Source organism: Clinocottus analis, unplaced genomic scaffold, assembly GCF_023055335.1.
Source record: "Clinocottus analis isolate CAN_PGR_092001 unplaced genomic scaffold, fCliAna1.0.p SCAF_9, whole genome shotgun sequence".
Classification (NCBI taxonomy): Eukaryota; Metazoa; Chordata; class Actinopteri; order Perciformes; family Cottidae; genus Clinocottus; species Clinocottus analis.
The window spans coordinates 6,490,906-6,509,353 of NW_027176251.1; the positions used below are offsets into that span (position 1 = coordinate 6,490,906).

Here is an 18,448-nt window from a genome sequence, read left to right on the forward strand (position 1 = left end):
TGAAGCAAAAAATACTAATACCACAATGTAAATATATGCCGTTACAAATAAAACATCTGTATTTAAAATGAAACTGAAGTAAAAGTATGATATTATTTTTTGGTAAATATATTACAGCATCAAAACTAAAAGTATATAATGCAGAAAAGTTATCTCTGTGATTGTTACACTATTATACTAATTCTATTGTTGATGCATTTTAAGCTCCACAACTGCGGCTGTAGTTGGTGGAGTTTGTTTGATCTACTTCATAAACTGTTAGGTGGTTTAATATGTAACAATGCATCATGTCTGTAAACCATTAACTCCAACTGTCAGATTAATGTTGCAGTGTACAATCTACAATATTTCCCTCTAAAATGTAGCAGAGTAGAAGTTTAAAGTTGCATGAAATAGAAATACAAAATTGCACAGTATTTGATTAAATGTACTTAGTTACTTTCTATTGCTAATGACAAACTGCAAATACCACAATAAATATAGCTTACAATCCTTGGGATATTATATCAAAAACTAACAGTGTGTGTGTGTGTGTGTGTGTGTGTGTGTGTGTGTGTGTGTGTGTGTGTGTATATATATATATATATATATATATATATATATATATATATATATATATATATATATATATATATATATATATATATATATATATATACATATATATAGGTAGATATCTAAATGTCTTTAATTTACTTTATGTACAAAAGTAGATGCCCATAAACTACATTACCTTACATTTACATAACATTCATTGTAAACAGTGATGAATTGCACATCAACAGACGATGGCTTATGTGCATTGGCTTGCTCAGCACTTATCTCTGGTTAGCATTAAGAGCATAGCTAGCTCGAGCTCGTGGCTGGCTCTCGGGAGGACAGCTGTAGGTTTACATCTGGGATGCCAGCTGTTACAGAGCACTGTTGCACAACTACGGGAACTAACTTTGGACATTAAATGCAACCTGTGCATGTCACTTCACTTTTACAAAGCTTGCTGCATTAAAACACAAAGACACAAGTATAAGAAAACAAACATTCAGTGCCAAGAAATGTCTTGCATTTTGTGTGCATCACAAAAAAAGCGATCCCACTCAGGAACTATGGCAACAACCACCAGTAAAGTCTCAATAGCAAGGGGCTCCAGACAGAAGCGACAAATGAAATGGACGGAGGACCTCCATTAGACAGCGGCAGTGTAATGTCCATCATCTTGTCAGGCTGCTCTTCCTCCTCACTGCTGATAGCTCGGGTCGTCAAGAGTCTGGCCCTCGACGGGCCGTAGTCCTTCCTCTCAACAGAGGGAGGGAAAGTTGGCAGGATGCAGGTCTTAATCGAAGGCAAGCACCAGACCCTGAGCCATCGAGCGAAAAGTTCTGACGTTAGCCTGAGTAGTTCTTCAGGAGACGACGATAATGTGGAGAACTGGGTCAGGTCTGTGTCCTCCTGGAACCTCTACAACAAGGAAAACATGAAGGAGGATTCATTAATTGTTTTTAATGTACTTTTACAGGAATTCATGTTGGATATAAAAATATAATTATTAATGCAGTAAGCAAATTTATATTTGAGATAACCAGAGATAACTTTGGCCTTTTCATAAAAAACTTAAGTGATTTTAGACTGAAACTTTCTTTAACAGAGTCAAGTAAACAATAGGATAAGACATTATGGGACATTATTTGAAAATAAACCCTACCTCTGTATTTATGTTCTTTTTTATAATTCTATCCAGTGTCTTCGTCAGATCGAGGATTAAGGAGCGATTGAGGTGCTCATCCCAGAGGTTTCCAAGAAGCACATGCCAGGACTCGAGGAGGACCACTGCAGCAGGGAACACACAACACTGCAGGGAAAAGGAAGAGCAACATAACAAGCCCACAGTTAGCGTGCAAAACACATGTGAAAGATCACCACAATAACCACTGTAATTGCTCAATTACAAGCTAGACTTCAATCTCCAAAATGGTACAACAATCTTTTTTGACTAAACTGAGCATTTACAAGCTCAGTTCTGAGGTTAACGCTAATCATTATCCTGTTAAATAAACCAAAAGGATGATTTAGTAAAAGACCGTACGCTGTACGACACATTTTCTGCACATCAAACCCCACTTATCCTTTTTTATCTGATAAGCAACTCACCGGATCTGTGTTACAGAGCATGTTTTTTGTGTAGCGGTGCCATACATAGTAATCTTTAGGAAATACCGTCCGCTGGAAGAAAAAACAAAAACAGAGAAAAAGAGGTAAATACACCCACGGATGACACAATATAAGTTGGCATTTATACTTTAATGATTATAATAAAGAATCCTTGAATAGTGAACTTTAGTAATGACTGAGTTTCACATGAACAACCTAACTAAGCTCCACAGTGTTTGATTCCCCTGACTTTGTTGAGCTACACACGTCAGTTGTAAACTGTCATCTGATTATTATCAGATACGAGACGGAGCTGATTATTCCCATTCATTTGAGTGAGATCTTCTTCACTCTTTATACCGACTGACTGAAGACAAACAATACAAGTGATAAGACAAGTGCATCCTATCAAGGAAATTTAATACATTAAATACATACTAGTTATAAAAGTAAGAAACGTCTAAGAAGGACAACATAAAATTATGAACAAAGTCCAAAGTTTTTAACTTACAAATCCAGTCGGATTAGAGTCGATAGTCAGCTTAATGTTTCCCACACCATCCAGGTCAAAGTCACATCCACCACATCGGACAGTCAAGAGTGATAGCAACAGCAAAACTGTTTCAGGCATGAGTAAGAAAAAAAAAGACACATTCAGATAATTGATGGAAACTTTCTGTGGTTTGGTTGCTTGTTCAAACTGCATACCGACTCAAAAACATGACCTCATATCCTGCCGCAATAGTTGTGCAGAAATCAACATGAAACATTGCTTGTTGTTGCAACAGTTCTCAAGTAATAAAGACACCAGAAACACTATTGAAATGATACAAACAAATACAAAACAAAACAAAACAACAAATTAGTTTTGATTCACTGATTAAAAATGACGGGGTAATAATCACTTCAGGTGTTCCATTAATGCTTACAGACTTAAAAAGAAAGTTAGTAAACAGCAGTAATACACAGGTAATGCTTGTTTCTCACCTGGCAGTGACATCCTTTTATCTTTCTAAGAATGGACACTTCTCCATTTCTCTTGTTGACGGCAATCCCTCTGCAGACGGGTTTCTGTGTCAGTCTGTGAAAGGCAAAGTTTCCTCCTCTGTGGTTTCCTGAGGTCTTTGACTGCTGTGTCTTCCCCTTCAGCGTTTGATATTCAGTCTTTTCGTTGACATCCCTAATACATTCCTTCCGTTTGAGTCCTTTTGGTACTTTCCAATAAATGTCTCATTTATCCTCTCACGCCATCCTGCTCTCTCACTTTGGATTTTCCCTCTTAATCCTGAGTGGCTGCAGCCCTTTCCTCTGAAAGCTTTTGTTTTTATACTATATTTCGCTTTCTCCCTCTCACTACTGACCTAGAATCTTCCCGAACAGCCTTATATGAATCATTTCCCTCTTCCTCGGAACTGGTTAATGGATAAAGCGGGAGAGTCACTGGCCTCCTCTTCTCTCTCCCTCTGGCCACTCGGTGTGCCCTCACTGCGCTCAAAGTGAAAGTGCTCTGCTGGATTGCTAGTCTGCTCTCTTTAAGTCTCGCCCCTCCCACCGCCACACGTTTTACTTCACTATTGACTGACCCGGCCCCCTCCCCCCCTTGCTCCCCACATTCTCTGACACCCAGCCACTCACCCCCATCCTCCCCCCTCCAAACCAGGCCCAAGGAGGCTTAGTCATGCAGTTGGAGCGTATGTTTTTCATTTGGACTCTCCCCCACACCTCTGTGCCTGTGGATCCCTTGTCTCTATCCCTCCAGAGCCCGTACGCAATATCATCCTATTTAATCATCGCTTCTTTTATTATTTTTTTTATAGATTAAGAATCACATTCCTTAAAAAAGGGGATTGCAAGACTACACTTGAACTTGCAAGTCATTCTATTAAAATCGGTTTCACAGAGGCGGCCGGTGCGATAGTGACGTCCAATATTGTGCACAGCTGTCATCATCCTGTCTGTAATGTGTTGTTTTATCCCCTCAGGTTGTGTGAAACGTCAAGTTATTTTCATTTTCTGTTCAATGTCACAAGAGGTGTTCATTACTAACGAAAGGAAGGAAGTCAAGAGTTGTTTCTTCATGTCGGAGAGGAATAGTTCTTCTCTGTCCTTTGTATTGAACACAAGCCAAATTCAACAGGACAGCCTCTCAAAATCCAATCTCTGTTTAGGGGGAAAGGGAAACTAAGGAGCTGCAGTTTCACCACAAGCGAGGCCTTAACACTCCCAGAGGCATCATCATCACACAAGCCCTTCACATATACCATGTGCTTTAATGAGTCCAGTCATTGTGCCGCCTTCCTGTTTCATACATCGCTTGCAAATTGAGGAAAGTAAATATGTAACTAATTCGTGGAACTGCAGCAAATTATGTTTGTGCTTCTCTTAGTGAAACTTGCTAAATCAAATCCAGATTTGAGTTAGTCAGAGGAAAGAAAAAAACACAATTCAAACACAGAAGGACACAAGAGATGTTGAGACATAGATCCATTTTAGGAAGAAAGCGTGAGTCAATCCTAGTACTAACCTTTTAATTTGAGCTACAACATGTGTTTGGTTCTATCTTTTTGTTACACAATACCTACATACCTATGGCTAAAGAAAAAAAAAAAAAAAAACAGCCCGACTCCCCATTTAAACAAAGCCGTATGTTGCTGAATTTTATAGACTGAAGTCTGCAAAGCTTCAGCAAAGCTACAGGCTCAAATAACTGTGGTATGAAAATAAAAAACCCAGGTTTTTAGTGGATCAGAAAGAGACCAGCTCATTAAGAAGCTAAAGTCCTGCTCATGCGGTCGGTCGTACTGGAGCGAGGCCTTGTTATGCAACCGCTTTGTACATTTCAGGACACCAGAAAACCTTAAAACTGTTGTCTTACACCACTTCGAGGCTGGCTGGCTGACAGCCACTGAAACAAGTGAGTGGGGGCTGGCAATGAAACGCTGCTCTCCTCATCGAACTCCCTCCCTCTATTATCTCAGATCACCACAAGATGGAGCCAATTGTGAAATAAAAATACCAAAGTGACATAGTTATATTGATTTATTTTAATTTTAAAAGTTCGGAAAAAGAGTAAACAAAGTGCAAAGTCTGTAATAAGTTAAACATATTAATATGAACAAGTCTCCTACAATAATTCCCATTGACAAACAAAAGCCCTCATACATCTAAACTGACCAAATGTGTTAATCTGTGCAGGAGAATCAAGGTTAGGAACCTTAGATTACTTAAAAAAAACAATAATGGATGAGCCAAAGCACTGTCATCCATTCACATTCCTCTTTGATTCTTGCTTTTGCTTTCCCTTCAAAAGAATTCCCCCATCTTTATTTCCCTTTATTTCTCCCCCCTCTATCTCTTTCGACTTTTCTTTCTATTGGCTGGGGCTCCTCTCCCCTCCACGAACGGCTGTCATTAAATGACTCTTGTAGGTTTTGCTGAGTCCAGTTATCCAGAACTTGAGCAGCCGGAGATTGTCCTCCTCGCCCGGCCCTGTAGCGCCAAGGAGGGCCAGAACCTTCTGGGTGTCCTCTCTCCCTCGCCCGTCCACTTTGGAGAACTTGAACAGCACTTTAACTTTACTGAAAGAGAGAGAGACCGCTATGAAAATCTTACTCAAGCCTAGTTGGTCTTTTATGAGAGTGAATGAATTTTACTCACTTCATCCACTCTTCCTTCAGACACAACAGGCAGTGAGACACGACATCCACAGACAAGTTCTCGTTGGACAGAGCCACCTCAAGCTTGTTCAATAATGCGGGACCTGCAAAAAGAGGACAAAGATTGTCTGACAGTTCATTATATGATTGTCAGTTATCACCATTTTTGTTATTTTTTATTAAAGTTGGCATTCCATCGGAGCAGCTGTGAGTGAAGAAAAGAATCTGGATTTGATCCTGATCTGAGGACGGGACATGTCCTAGGACATTGAATGGAAAATAAAGCTGGACCCCGTAACCCCACACTTTGATACAGAGCTAGATCCAAATTGTGAAAGACAATTCCCAAAAATATTTTCTGTGATTAATAAAAATGAAATACTTCAAGTCAAACTTAAGAGACCGTGTCTCGCCACTTACTTAAAAGGCAAAACCATGCACTCTTTGCATGTCTTTTGTGGTTTAACCAAGAAGTACAGGACTGTTTTTGACAGCGAAAGAGACAGCATATGCACAGTGACTATTTATAACTCAGGGTATGCACGCTCACCCCTGTCTGTGGGCTGTGTGTTGGCACTGCTGATGGTGAACTGATAAAGTGAAGAGATATCGTCGTCACCCACGGATGACATCTGACAGCTTCTCTCTGTACTGACATCCACCAGCACCGAAAACTCTGCACGACAAACAAGAGCGAGAATAAAATCAATCAACACGAGACGACCTGCATGTTCAAGCCTACGACTTGTTACAACAGTTCTCTCAGAGGTTTCACACGGTAATCTCTCACACTGAGAGTCTATAGACACTCTTGTACCTGAGGAGCTGACGTGTGTGGAAATAGGCACGTCTGGGCTTAGACCCAGAAAGTTGCATTTGTAGGCCTCCTCATATTGAGCACTGTATGGCACCGAACGCACACAGCCGACCGGGAGCAAAGACTGATGGGAAACAGGACAGAGTCTCAGATTGCAAACAGTTTGCTTAGTAAGCATGTTAATGGCTCACTGAGTTATTCTGGCTGATATGCCTGGTTCACAGAAGGCAGTTTGACATGTCAATGAAGGAAAAGCACAGGCGTAAATAGTAATACTAATCATTGTTGAATTCCATTTCGCTGCTTAACTTTCAGGGTTCTGGTTTTGCTCATGCTGCCTCAATGTCATCAGACGACTCTTGAATAGAACTAAGTCGTCGTTAATGTCATTGCTAACAATCAGGGATTTTCCTAACATGACCAGTCAAAATATCTGCTGTCAAAAAGGCCAGAAAAGTAGCATAAAACATGCATACAATTGTCATCCAAAAAAGAAAGTACACTCAAATATTTCTCCACAGTTAAAAGTAACAATAATTGCCGACTGAAAACAGTTACATGCTCTGTCTTGTTTGTGTATTTTGCATAGAAATGTTAGGGAAGCATGTACAGGCAAAGACTATTTCAGGGTGTGCGATGGTAACTTAAAATATCTTCAGGGCAAGAATTGGAAGTCTGAAAAAAATTAATGCACAAAAGTATCTTTATGGAGAAATAACTGAAACCCAAACCATTCAGCCTGTATCTCACCAAATATTTAATTACTTATATATTTAATTACTATATACATTTCACAAGTACTTTTCCATCTTGACAGGACAAAACCAAAAAGTATTTTGTGTTAAATTATTATTGTAAGAGTTACAATTGTGTCATACTACACTGCATCTAAATTATACAAGTTATACAGGACCCAGGTGTTATCACTTGTCCTAATTGATATTTACCCACATCATAATGACATTATCTCTCCTAACGAGGCACAAAGGGATGTAGCAAACTACCTTGAGCACCGTGAAAGCTGACTGGATGAGCCCGGGGTCTGCGCCTCTCCATATGACTTGATTTCCCATCAGCACATGCCACACTAGATGACGAAACTCAGCACTCCCGAGAACCTGCAGAACAAATCAGACTGAAATGTACAACGCCTCACAGATTTGTTATGTAAGCAGCTCTGTAAGCAGTTATCTTCAATAGCATTAACTATAAAATGGATCAGATTAATGCCATAAAAGTATAAATTCATGCAAAAATTGTGTTTGTTGTCGTCAACGGTTGAGGAAACAATACAATTTAGCTTTTTTATCTCTCTTTTTCCAGTTTTCTGCACAACAACTTGGCAATCTGATAAAGTACCTAAGTTTACCTGTCTCAAATGCCTCAGGGACCGAAATTTTGGGCCGGGTAATTCATTTAACTTTTCATCATCATACAGGAAGTTGAGGCCCATCTCAAGCTCTAACTGGTGCCGTTGTGATGAAGAACCGCCTCCTTCTGCTCCCTCCCAGCAGCTCATCTCCTCTTGCTCTTTTGGTCACACAAAAACAGAAATAGCAATGAACAAATATTTTTAAGTCAATTACCAATGTGGGGGAAATTCCAAAGGAAATCTTTTTGACAGGGCTGATGAAATGTCACTCTCCATTTATAGAATATAATGTGCACATGACGCTACACATCCTCTTTCCAAACTAAAATCAGTACAATCTCACCTCTTATCTATGACTAATTTCAAATGTCATAATAATAGATTTGATGATGAAGATAAAACAGTTTCCTCTGCAGTATCAAAGAAGTATAAAAAGAAAAGAAACTTAAGAACCGAACCTTTTGATGTGCTTTAATATTGTGTAATATTGATCACGTAATATTTGTTTTGTGTTGTATTTCATGTGTATTAATAAATCTCTCACTGGGATTTTGATAATGAAGTGTTACACAAATAAAGTGTATGTACTTCCAATATCAATAAAAGGGAACAGGGTATTAAAATTACACAACCAAAGAGCTGCGCTGGACTCGGAAATGTCTCTGAAAATCTTTTAATCACTCTCTAAATCTTGACTAATAAGTGTGTAACCACTTTCTGGAAAGGCAGTGTATTTGAGTACAATGGCTCTGTGAAAAACCCTGTTTTTTCCCTGTGTGTCTGCACTGACTGACCCAGTGAATCATAGTTTCACAGGAGAATTTTTAGACTGATGACAAAACCATGGCACATTGTGTAAAGCACATGACATCCGCTGATATCATCTTCCAGGGAAAGACCAAACCTTGCCTGGAAGCAACATGCAAGATATGTTGAAGCATTCCCAAAGGTAACTGATCCTCCTTTTTATGTTTTGTTTAACGTCACTGAAGATATTTTTGCATAATTGGCTTTCACCAAGTTACAAGCTTGAACAGAACCACAAAAGTTTAATAAAAAACTAAAAATCCTTTCATCAAAGACATCGTGACTACCTGTCTGTCTCTCTATGAGCACCAGTGTGTCCTCGGTGGGGGCTCCCTCCAGTAGCTTCTCTGTCAGACGACAACCACATGCCTTTAGCAGCCTGGAGACAATGAGAAAACACAAATCCACACCAAGGTGAGCCATTATAGGCCACAGCTTGTATGTCACAGTGGGACTGACAGTATGTTGACTCACCAGCTAAAGGAGGAGTGCAGGCTGGCCCACAGGTTTGGATGCTGCGTAAGTGAAGTTAGGGATCGGGCTGCGTTGCCACTCCTTTGGTGTGGGAAAACTGCAGGCGAGAAGACACTGTTCATCCTCACTGCTCGCTGGGGACAAACTCCTTGTTCATTGTCAAACACCTGAAGGAAAGAGCAGTACCAATACATTGGATGTTCTTGTAGATACACACATGTGGAACCAGGCTTCATAGTTTTATTTGAATAAACTGTATAAAAGGCATGTTGTGTTCATGTGTGCATCCTACCTTGAGGGCTGTGCTTTGCAGGCTCTGTATCGTGAGTCGAAGGTGGCGTAACAGGAAAGGCCAGGAGTTGATAAGGTAGATCCTGTCCATTGCTACCATGACAATACTGTACCAGCGCTGGAAGCCCCTGGCAAGACTGTCTTTGATAAAAAAGGTGTGTGAGAACACGAAACCATGTTGCTCATCTCCAAAGAAAATCGGTCCTTCGCGGCCGGGACACACCTGATGAAACGGACAGAGAGCAAATAGGTAGACGTATATGTGTTGACAGGCATTCATTTAGTGCATCAGATGTGTGACTCACACACACATACATACATGCAGACGTACATCACTGTTTACCTCACAGCTGAGGCTGCGTACGCAGGCTTGGCGGACCACGCTGAACATCTGTGACTGTCTGGGATGCTGGTGGCTCAGGAAGCGAATGCCTGTTTCATCATCAATGCTCACAAATCCTGGGTGAGATGCAGGAAGAGATCGACATCCCTATGAGGCGAGGAGAAGAGGAACATGAACATGAACCTGCATACCACAATGTCACAGCAAGAGTGTTGTACTTTATAAAAAGAGACAAAGCAGACTCTTTCTGCTAAGAAGACTGATGTCTTTTGGGATGCAGGGAGCACTCCTGAAGACCTTTTTTGACTCTGTGGTGGCATTGGCCATCTTTTACGGAGTGGTCTTCTGGAACAGCAGCATCTCGGCGGCTGACAGGAGGAGACTGAACAAACTGGTAAAGAAGGCCAGCAGCGTGCTGGGGTGACCTCTGGATACTGTGGAGGTGGTGGGGGACAGGAGGATTATGACTAAGCTCTCATACCTGCTGAACCATGCCTCCCACCCCATGCAGGACACTCTGTCGCTGAAGAAGCTGCACAGCAGCTGCGCAGCTTCTTCAGCGATAGGCTGATTCATCCCTGGTGTCTGAGAGAGAGGCGCCTCTCCGCGCTGCTGTCAGGCTGTACACTAAGCTGAGCCCCCAGTAGACCACGAATCACTTAACAACTCTGAACACTTGTGAACACCTTAATTCATCACCTGGTGCAATACCTAATACATACAATATCCATTATATTTAAGTACTTTTATACACATTTTCATTCCATCTGTATACTTAATATTTTTCTTACTGTTTAATTTTGTTTTATTACCATTCCACTGTTTATTTATATTACTTGATTGTTTTTTATTTTTTTATTTACTTGTGAGCAATGCTGCTGTAATCCTGTAATTTCCCCACTTAAGGACTAATGAAGGACTATTTTATCTCATCTTATCTTGTAATGGATAAGACTTCAAGGAAGAAGGGTGGCTTGATTGAAATGGAGGCGGGTCTCTGATAAGCTCATGGAGTTCACGTTCTGTCCTCAAACTGATGCTCTGCGCTCACCTCGCACATTTCTCCTCTCTGTGTGGCCGAGCTGTTGGCCCTCATGGTCAGCCCTTCACCTTCGCGGTCACCATCTCTGTCCCTGTCCCCAGGTACCGGGGCACCTGTCTGGGATGAAGGGGAAGGGGAAGGTGGGTGCAGTGCCTCGGTGCAAAATAACGTCCGAGGGCCATGGAGCTCACAGAAGTGACAGAGAGCCACCAAAGCATTCATCTGTAAGGGAGACAACACGTTTTTCATGTTTATCGAGCTGAATGAATTTGAGCTCGATGTGAGCATTAACAAGCAGTTCATAACAGAACATTTGTTTCCGGTCAGTCACTGACGTTACTAAGTTACACTCGGGTTAAGACATGTTCACTACAACTGATAATATCAGATCGTCTTACCTTCAGCAAAGAATAAAGTTCAACAGATGACTCAATGCTACTTCACAAAGGGACATTCATTGGTCGCAACGTAAAAAAAACCGCTGCTATATAAAAATCAACATTTTAAATTTGCTATAATATAAACTCAATTCGTGATTCGGTCCGTCTTACAAAAAAATCATGATTCTCGGTGTCGCAGATTTAGAGATTTTCTACACTTTCCTTGTTCTGTTTTCCATTTGAGCAGCTCTGAGACAACAGATCCTGTCACATGACAAGGAGTCACGCGCTCGAGCAAAAATAACACATGGCAGTTTGCTGCGCGAGCCTTATCGTAGTTTTAACCGTTGAGTCGGAAAGGTCTCAGTTATTTTTTATAACAATAGGCTAGTCGCTGCAGAGAACAGATTTATTCGCAAATATCAGCTTCATATAGCGCTTCCATGAAGAGATTTCTCGTCGAAAAACAGATTTGAACTACATTACCCATGATTCCTTCCGCGACAACAAAGTCAGGGTCAAAGGGTGAAAACAAGTCGGAATCGTGTGCTCCTTCGGTTAGTATTTCGAAAAATATTTTACACGTGATTTTTAAGGACGAATTCAAGTTGTGTATGTATTATCTATATACGACGAGTTTTGCTTTTTGAAAGGGTTTTAACCATTGGTTTAGAGCTAAACAACCACTTCCGCATTAGTTAAGTTTTAGGAGTGTCCGGTTTTATTTTATTCTTACGTCAGGTCAAACCATAATAGCAGCAAACACAAAGTGGCGCAGCAAACGGGTTAACGCAACGTTGCCTTTTTAATCACAGATTTGAGCATGGCGGCAGACTATGGCGTAGGAATAGGATCGGTTCCATCAGAAGACAAGAGGGCTGGGGGGAACCATCTGACAGACCCACACAGTTCAGATGAGGGGACCCACCTGACAGACACACCCAGTCCAGAGGCAGGGGTCCCAGCTGCCCCTAACGGTGCTAAAGACACCCTAAAAGCCAAAGCCGGTGAGTAAGCCTGATACACGGTAACCATTTAGTGTTTGTCAAATGGGTTTCTGAAGTCTACTAACTTATTTTGAAACATTATATAGCAATAGGTGAATCCACATAGTGTATCACATATCAAAGAGACTAATATCTACAGTGTTAGTAACTCTATATTACCAAAATTAGTCTGAATCTTTACCAAGTAATATACTATGTATTAAAATTCCGCAGTCGTTGATACAGTGCTGTGTTACTCTGAACATTTTTATTTATGGTAAACTCTTAGTTGTGTGGCTGTGTTATAGACTGGAAGGCGGAACTGAATGAGTCAAGCTGCAAGTATTGTCTCTAACCTCTCGATCCACTTCGGGACAGTCTGTATCTCCTCCCTTACTTGTATTACGAGGCTGAAATCCAGACAAATGTTCCAAGAAATATACAACTTAATCATTAATACTGTATGCAGTCACTTCCAGTCTGAACTCTTATATTTTCAATTGACCTGGTCAACCTTTTGAAGTCAGTGCCAACTCAGTGGGAAGGAAGATATTGCAGCAAATAATTAAAAAATTTGGAGCCTGAGTCACATCCAGTTCTCCTCTCTGGTCATAGAGTCGTAGGGTGTGTGGTATGTTTTTCAGTTTGCAGGCAACAGCCTACTTGGCTTACATTTGAATCTTCTGGGGCGAGTCATTACCACCTATTACATGAGTTGTAATCTTTGGGAGTGTATTATAGAGGAAATATAGTGTGATACACATTATCCTTTTCCACTTCCAGTTTTACTCCTTGATCTTCAGCACTTATTTATTGCTAAATATCAGTAATATCAGACCTTTTTAGATAAGGATCAGAATGAATCTTAATTTCTTATGAGTTCAGTATTTGATGGTTCGGGATTTGGGATAATATATTTCCTGAGGTCTATACATTTAACATCTATATCTGATCAGAACACACAAACATATCTCACTGACGTGGAGGCTCATAGAAGAGACCCAACTCATCATGTATTGAAAATGACACACACAAAAGAAACAGGTACCCCATTTCCTTCTCTGAGTATGGCTTTTACAAAGTACTGCATAATAATATTTTACTGTATCCATCCTATTGGCTTAAGTAAACAGTCAACATATGCTGCCCACTGCGTGACATCCTGTTGGGGCTGTGTGCCTGTTAAGTAAAGGTTGGGTATTCATGTTGATTGATATTTTACTTGACAAACTGTTCTCTGAGAAATACATAGCATATTGGTTCATAATGATATGGCCAAATATCCCAAAACAAAGACAAGGCTGCTTGTGTTACAGAGGACTTCATTGGCCAAAAATTACTTTTATTTATGTTGTTGCTGTGTTTGTTTCTTTAATTACATCGGTTGCTCAATTTCATTCCAGACTTTAATTACAGTCGTATTACAATCACTTTCACCCAGTCTTTCTTTCTGTTACTCTCATTGACAGAGTCAGCAGAACAGGATAAGAACGAAGTCAATGTGTGCCAGTATTTCCTCATGGGAAAGTGTCGTTTTGGCCACAGATGTCATTTCTCTCACAGGTCTGCTCGCTTTACTTTGTTCAGCAAATTCGCCCACACAATGAAAGATGACTTTTATTTTAAGTTAGATTCTTAACATGTACATAATTTATTTTTAGTAACCCTAAATGTTTTTCCAAATTATTGCAGAACCAAGGCGACCACTGTTAGATAGATGGATACCTGAATATTCACTTTATAAAAGCCCATTTTACAGCAAAACTGCATGCCTCCATGCTCTTTCACTCTACATGAGAGCGTTGTTTTTAAGTCAGACTTAACATGTCAACCTGTCCAGTTTAAATACATAATGTCAAGAGCCACTTGGTTACAGATACAGCAATTCTTCAGAAGTGTCTTTTTAAAATGTACTTTATTTTTGATAACTATGACAATAAAGTTGAAAAACATTGTAGCACAACTTGTAAAACAATGGCTGCCTGAATGTTAATTCCTTATTACTCATTTCTATCTACAAAGTGTCCAGAAGTAAGTTGTGTGTATTTATTTATGTTAGTCAAACGCTGCTTATTTTTGACACCAGACATACACCAATACCTAACTATGACTAAATATGGGTGCTGTTCAAAGTCCAGCACACTACACGAAAGTTAATCTGTGTCAAATGGAATTAACGACTAAGAGCATTTATTTTAACATGTTCATGCAATGCTGGCAATGTTTTTCCACATGTCATCCCTTGTCTTAGGAACCCATCAATGGATGATTCAGGGGCTGTATCCCCTGACCAGGATGACAAACAGGATACAGAAAAGACGGAAAAACCTAAGAAGAGAGTGAACAAAGCACCAAAGCCAAAATACGAGGCAAAAGGTCACTCCTTGTGTCATCAGATTTTTCTAAAACATTTGTTTCAATGTGTTAATTTATATTTTATTCACATGCAGAGGTGAACAAGAAGCCTCGCATGCGCACAGCTGATGACGTTATCTCTCGCATCCTGTGGGACTCATCGCTGGATGGAACAGAATTTGTAGTGGGGTATGTGGATCGCTTCCTTGGTGTGCTGGAGCGTCCCTTTGAGGACTTCAACTGGGACACTGACCCCTGCGAGTGTGATTACTCGACAGAGCTGGCTCTGCCCAAACACAGGATCCAGTACTTTGCGTACAGAGGGCACCGGGTCTGGGACCGCCACAGCAGGACTGACAGAGTGTTCGGCTCAACCGGTCAATCTCTGGCTCCCCCCTTTGGAGGGGAGGGGGAAGTAAAGGGTAAGCGTGTTCCCGTTATTCCTATCACACCTCACATGCAACCAGATACAAACTGACATACAGACTGACCAAACTGAACCAAATATAACAAATTATTCCGCAAGAAATAACCACAGAAGAGCAACAACAAGACCAGACACCTGCTGAGGGTCCGCACCTGCAGGAAGAGAGTGAAACAGAGGAGTGTGCTCCCACTGAGAACACACATCTGGAGGAAGAGAAGCAGAGCCGGATGAATACTCAGACCCCTGACTCAACACAACCAGCTCCCACATGTCGAGCAGACACTTCTCAGGAACAACAGGAATCACGAGGAGCATGTGTTATGGGGGAGGCTGCAATAAGGTATGAAGATCATCTTCATCATTTAAATTGAACTGAGAACAGATAACAATTGTATTTTTATTGTCTACATGTTCTGTACTCAGCCTGTTCGTTTAATGCAAAGTTAAAATCACAGTAAAACGGAAGTTATGATTGGTCAGTTTTGTTTTTTGACAGAAAACTGATTTGCAATTTCTGCTAATTGATTATCTGAAGAAATGGGAACATCTAACAGGCATTTTTTCAGACATTTACTAGACAACTTTATCTGTAAAAGCTTAACCTATTGCAGTTGTTGGGGGTGGAGCCGATTTCAGTTGACTGGGGTCGATGGCAGAGTACACCGTGAACAGTTCCCAGACTAGCTGACAGACAACCATTCACACTTACGAGAAATTTAGAGTCAGGAATCAACCGAAGCCAGAGAACCCAGGAAAAAAAACCTATGCCGACAAGGAGACAGGAGACAAATGGGGTTTAAATACAAGAGGAGGTAACGAGCAACAGGTGGAAAACAATGAGGGCAGCACAGGTGCAGGGAATCCAGAATCAGGAACCAGGTAGACAGACAATCTCAGACAATCACCAGAACAGGAAGTGCAGAGACGCAGGGGACACAAGACTACAAAATAAAACAGGAACAAAAACTCAACCCATGACAGCTCCTCTTTCTGGAGAGGGGAAGTGGTAACCACTACTTCATCACCATTTGATTTAAATTATTTATTTATTTTGTACATACATTTGGTATATAACAACAAATAACTGAGCAATTGACACAATGACAGAGATTAAACATGGAAAATGTTTTTGTTTTTTTCCCTGTGTCCATAACACATAATGTCTTACGTTTAGAAAATTGTATGTTGTGGGACTTGGTAAGCAATCCAGCAAAAATACATCCTGCCTCTTGAATAATTGTACTCACTTTGATTTTAGACCTGAGGCTTCTAAAGACCAAATGTCCTTATCCCAAAGTGAGGAAGCAAGTGTAAAGGAGGACAAGGAAGAGAATTTGGCAGAGTGGAAAGAAAACTGGGAAGGCAAAGATGCTTGGGTGGGTACATCACAATTGAAATATTGTCTTGTTTTACATTTACAGTTTATGTTTAATACAGTGTTTAGCTCTTGTGTTACACACAGGGTTCTCCTCAAGCCCTGAACGTGAGCCAGAATCCATCATCACCTCTGGAGCAGAGAGAGAAGCGTGATGGTCGCCGTAATAAAAAACGCCCTACGCACTTCATCACCTTCAGGGCCAACACTCCAGCTATCCTCTCCTGTTTCCAGCAGTTGCAGAAGGAGATCACAAATCTTCTCCCCTCCTCTGCTCCTCACTGGCAGGCCGCCTCAAGCCTTCATGTCACCATGATCCTCCTGAATTTGTCCGGCCCAGCTGAGGTCGCCGCTGCTGAGGAAGTCCTCCGACAGTTCGTCTTTTTTGATCGTAACCCGCCGGTATCTCTGACCTTCCCCGTGAAGCTGAAGCATTTCAATGGGAGGGTGCTGTACCTGAGCCCCCAGCCTCAGCTTCACCTCCAGCAGCTCAACAGTGGCCTGCAGGAGGCCTACAGGAAGAAGGGCTGGCTCCACAAGAATTCCTACAACCCACGCTACCATCTTACACTGGCTAAGGTAGTGGGCAATGAGGGAGACAGGGTTTTTGAAGGGGTAGGGGCCCTAAAGGTGGGGAAGGGTTTAAATTTTGGCCGTCTGCCAGTAAACACCTTACACCTTTGTGCCATGGGCTTTTCCGAAGTAGATGGCTTTTATGAGACTGTGTGCTCGGTAACTCTTCGATGATAGAAGAGAGGCTCCTTCCACACACACACACTACCGCCATGTATGTCGGTACAACGAGGGCAAGACCTTTGTGATATACACTTTCATGTGGATTCATCAACCAAATCTCATGTCTGTTTTTAAGTTTAAGTTGTTAATTAAAATAATGTGCACTTATAAAGAGGAAATGATTTCACAGTAAGGCCTAAAGGGAGTAATGCAAGTTGATACAATACATTCAGTATTAGCAAAAATTACAGATGTTTACTTTGTCTTAATAAAAGAATATAGTTGAACTTCTAAAAATAGTTGAACTTTTGTCTATTTTTCATGTTATAATGCAGTAACACAAAAACTGTTGTAGGTATGCTTTAGTGGATTCACAGTAAATGGAAATTACACTACTTTGGCCACAACGGCCAAAGAAAACAATAAAAATCCGAAATAAAATGATTAGTCAATTTATCGATCAGTAGATTAATCAATTTGGTTGTTCAATAGCATCTTTATTGTCAGAATATGCTTCTTCACTTTGTTTTGTATTATGAGTAAAATAAAAGATTTGCTTTTTTTTGACTAAAGATGCAATTTGAAGACATGGCCTTCAGAACTTTATGAAATTAGTTTATTTATTCATTGTTGTTTTTTAATGTTCTACAATGTTATTGATCAGAATGAATAGTTTTAAATGAGAAAATAATCTGATTAATTGATAATCTAAATAAACATTAGTTGAAGCCTTCGTCAAGATGGAAAGTAGGAAAAACTGTGTAAACATTACCTGATGTTGATGCGTAGTTAAAAAAAAGTAAAAAGTGTCTTGAAGGCAACACATGGAAATAGTTGCACTGGATTTGAACCATTACTTCCATTAACACCATTAAACATAAGATTCTAGTAGAATGTACATAATGTTCCTTTATTTCTGTTCTGGTTGGCCAAATAAAGCGTTCAGAGCCAACTCTCTCATTGCACTTGGATCTTTACTGTTTTAAAACTACACAGACGGGACATATGCAACTGCCATACATGTTTATGCCATGAATTGTTTATGAAGCGTCTTTACAGCTATGACTCAACTGTAGTTGTATTCTGCAGCTCTTTATTCCACAATTAATCTGTTCTATATAAATATTGCACGGATTGAGTTCCACAAGAAAAATGACTTTGTATGCCTTTTGCGATGAATTATAACCACGAGATTGTGAAGGACATTAAATATTAAATTGGTTATTTTAAATCCTGTGAGTGG

General features: G+C 40.4%; 3 protein-coding genes across 7 annotated transcripts; 1 reads left to right on the top strand and 2 right to left on the bottom strand.

Annotated features, from left to right (window-relative positions):
• Positions 1-676: 676 nt before the first annotated feature.
• On the bottom strand, positions 677-3,626 carry zgc:174888 (uncharacterized protein LOC558116 homolog). Its single transcript, XM_068570523.1, has 5 exons — positions 3,133-3,626; positions 2,657-2,763; positions 2,146-2,217; positions 1,700-1,846; positions 677-1,455 (listed from the first exon to the last, which is right to left on the bottom strand). Exons 1-5 carry the CDS (start codon positions 3,143-3,145, stop codon positions 1,102-1,104), a joined length of 693 nt encoding a protein of 230 aa, XP_068426624.1. The 5' UTR covers positions 3,146-3,626; the 3' UTR covers positions 677-1,101.
• Positions 3,627-5,169: 1,543 nt separating this feature from the next.
• Positions 5,170-11,638, bottom strand: flcn (folliculin). Of its 2 annotated transcripts, none has more exons than XM_068570074.1 (12): positions 11,346-11,638; positions 10,957-11,169; positions 9,906-10,052; positions 9,564-9,785; positions 9,272-9,438; positions 9,085-9,176; positions 7,988-8,148; positions 7,623-7,736; positions 6,619-6,742; positions 6,352-6,477; positions 5,803-5,905; positions 5,170-5,723 (listed from the first exon to the last, which is right to left on the bottom strand). In XM_068570074.1, the coding sequence occupies exons 2-12, from the start codon at positions 11,167-11,169 to the stop codon at positions 5,516-5,518; spliced, it is 1,677 nt and encodes a 558-aa protein (XP_068426175.1). In that variant the 5' UTR covers positions 11,346-11,638; the 3' UTR covers positions 5,170-5,515. The 2 variants fall into 2 exon arrangements, with proteins under 2 accessions (XP_068426175.1, XP_068426174.1); XM_068570073.1 differs by having other exon boundaries at positions 9,894-10,052.
• A 30-nt stretch (positions 11,639-11,668) lies between these two features.
• Positions 11,669-18,436, top strand: leng9 (leukocyte receptor cluster (LRC) member 9). Of its 4 annotated transcripts, none has more exons than XM_068570068.1 (8): positions 11,669-11,884; positions 12,143-12,334; positions 13,783-13,876; positions 14,565-14,689; positions 14,764-15,090; positions 15,195-15,435; positions 16,354-16,471; positions 16,540-18,436. In XM_068570068.1, the coding sequence occupies exons 2-8, from the start codon at positions 12,151-12,153 to the stop codon at positions 17,215-17,217; spliced, it is 1,767 nt and encodes a 588-aa protein (XP_068426169.1). In that variant the 5' UTR covers positions 11,669-11,884; positions 12,143-12,150; the 3' UTR covers positions 17,218-18,436. The 4 variants fall into 4 exon arrangements, with proteins under 4 accessions (XP_068426169.1, XP_068426171.1, XP_068426170.1 ...); XM_068570070.1 differs by having other exon boundaries at positions 11,672-11,884; positions 16,558-18,436; XM_068570069.1 differs by lacking the exon at positions 11,669-11,884 and adding an exon at positions 11,911-11,939.
• The last annotated feature ends 12 nt before the right edge of the window (positions 18,437-18,448 follow it).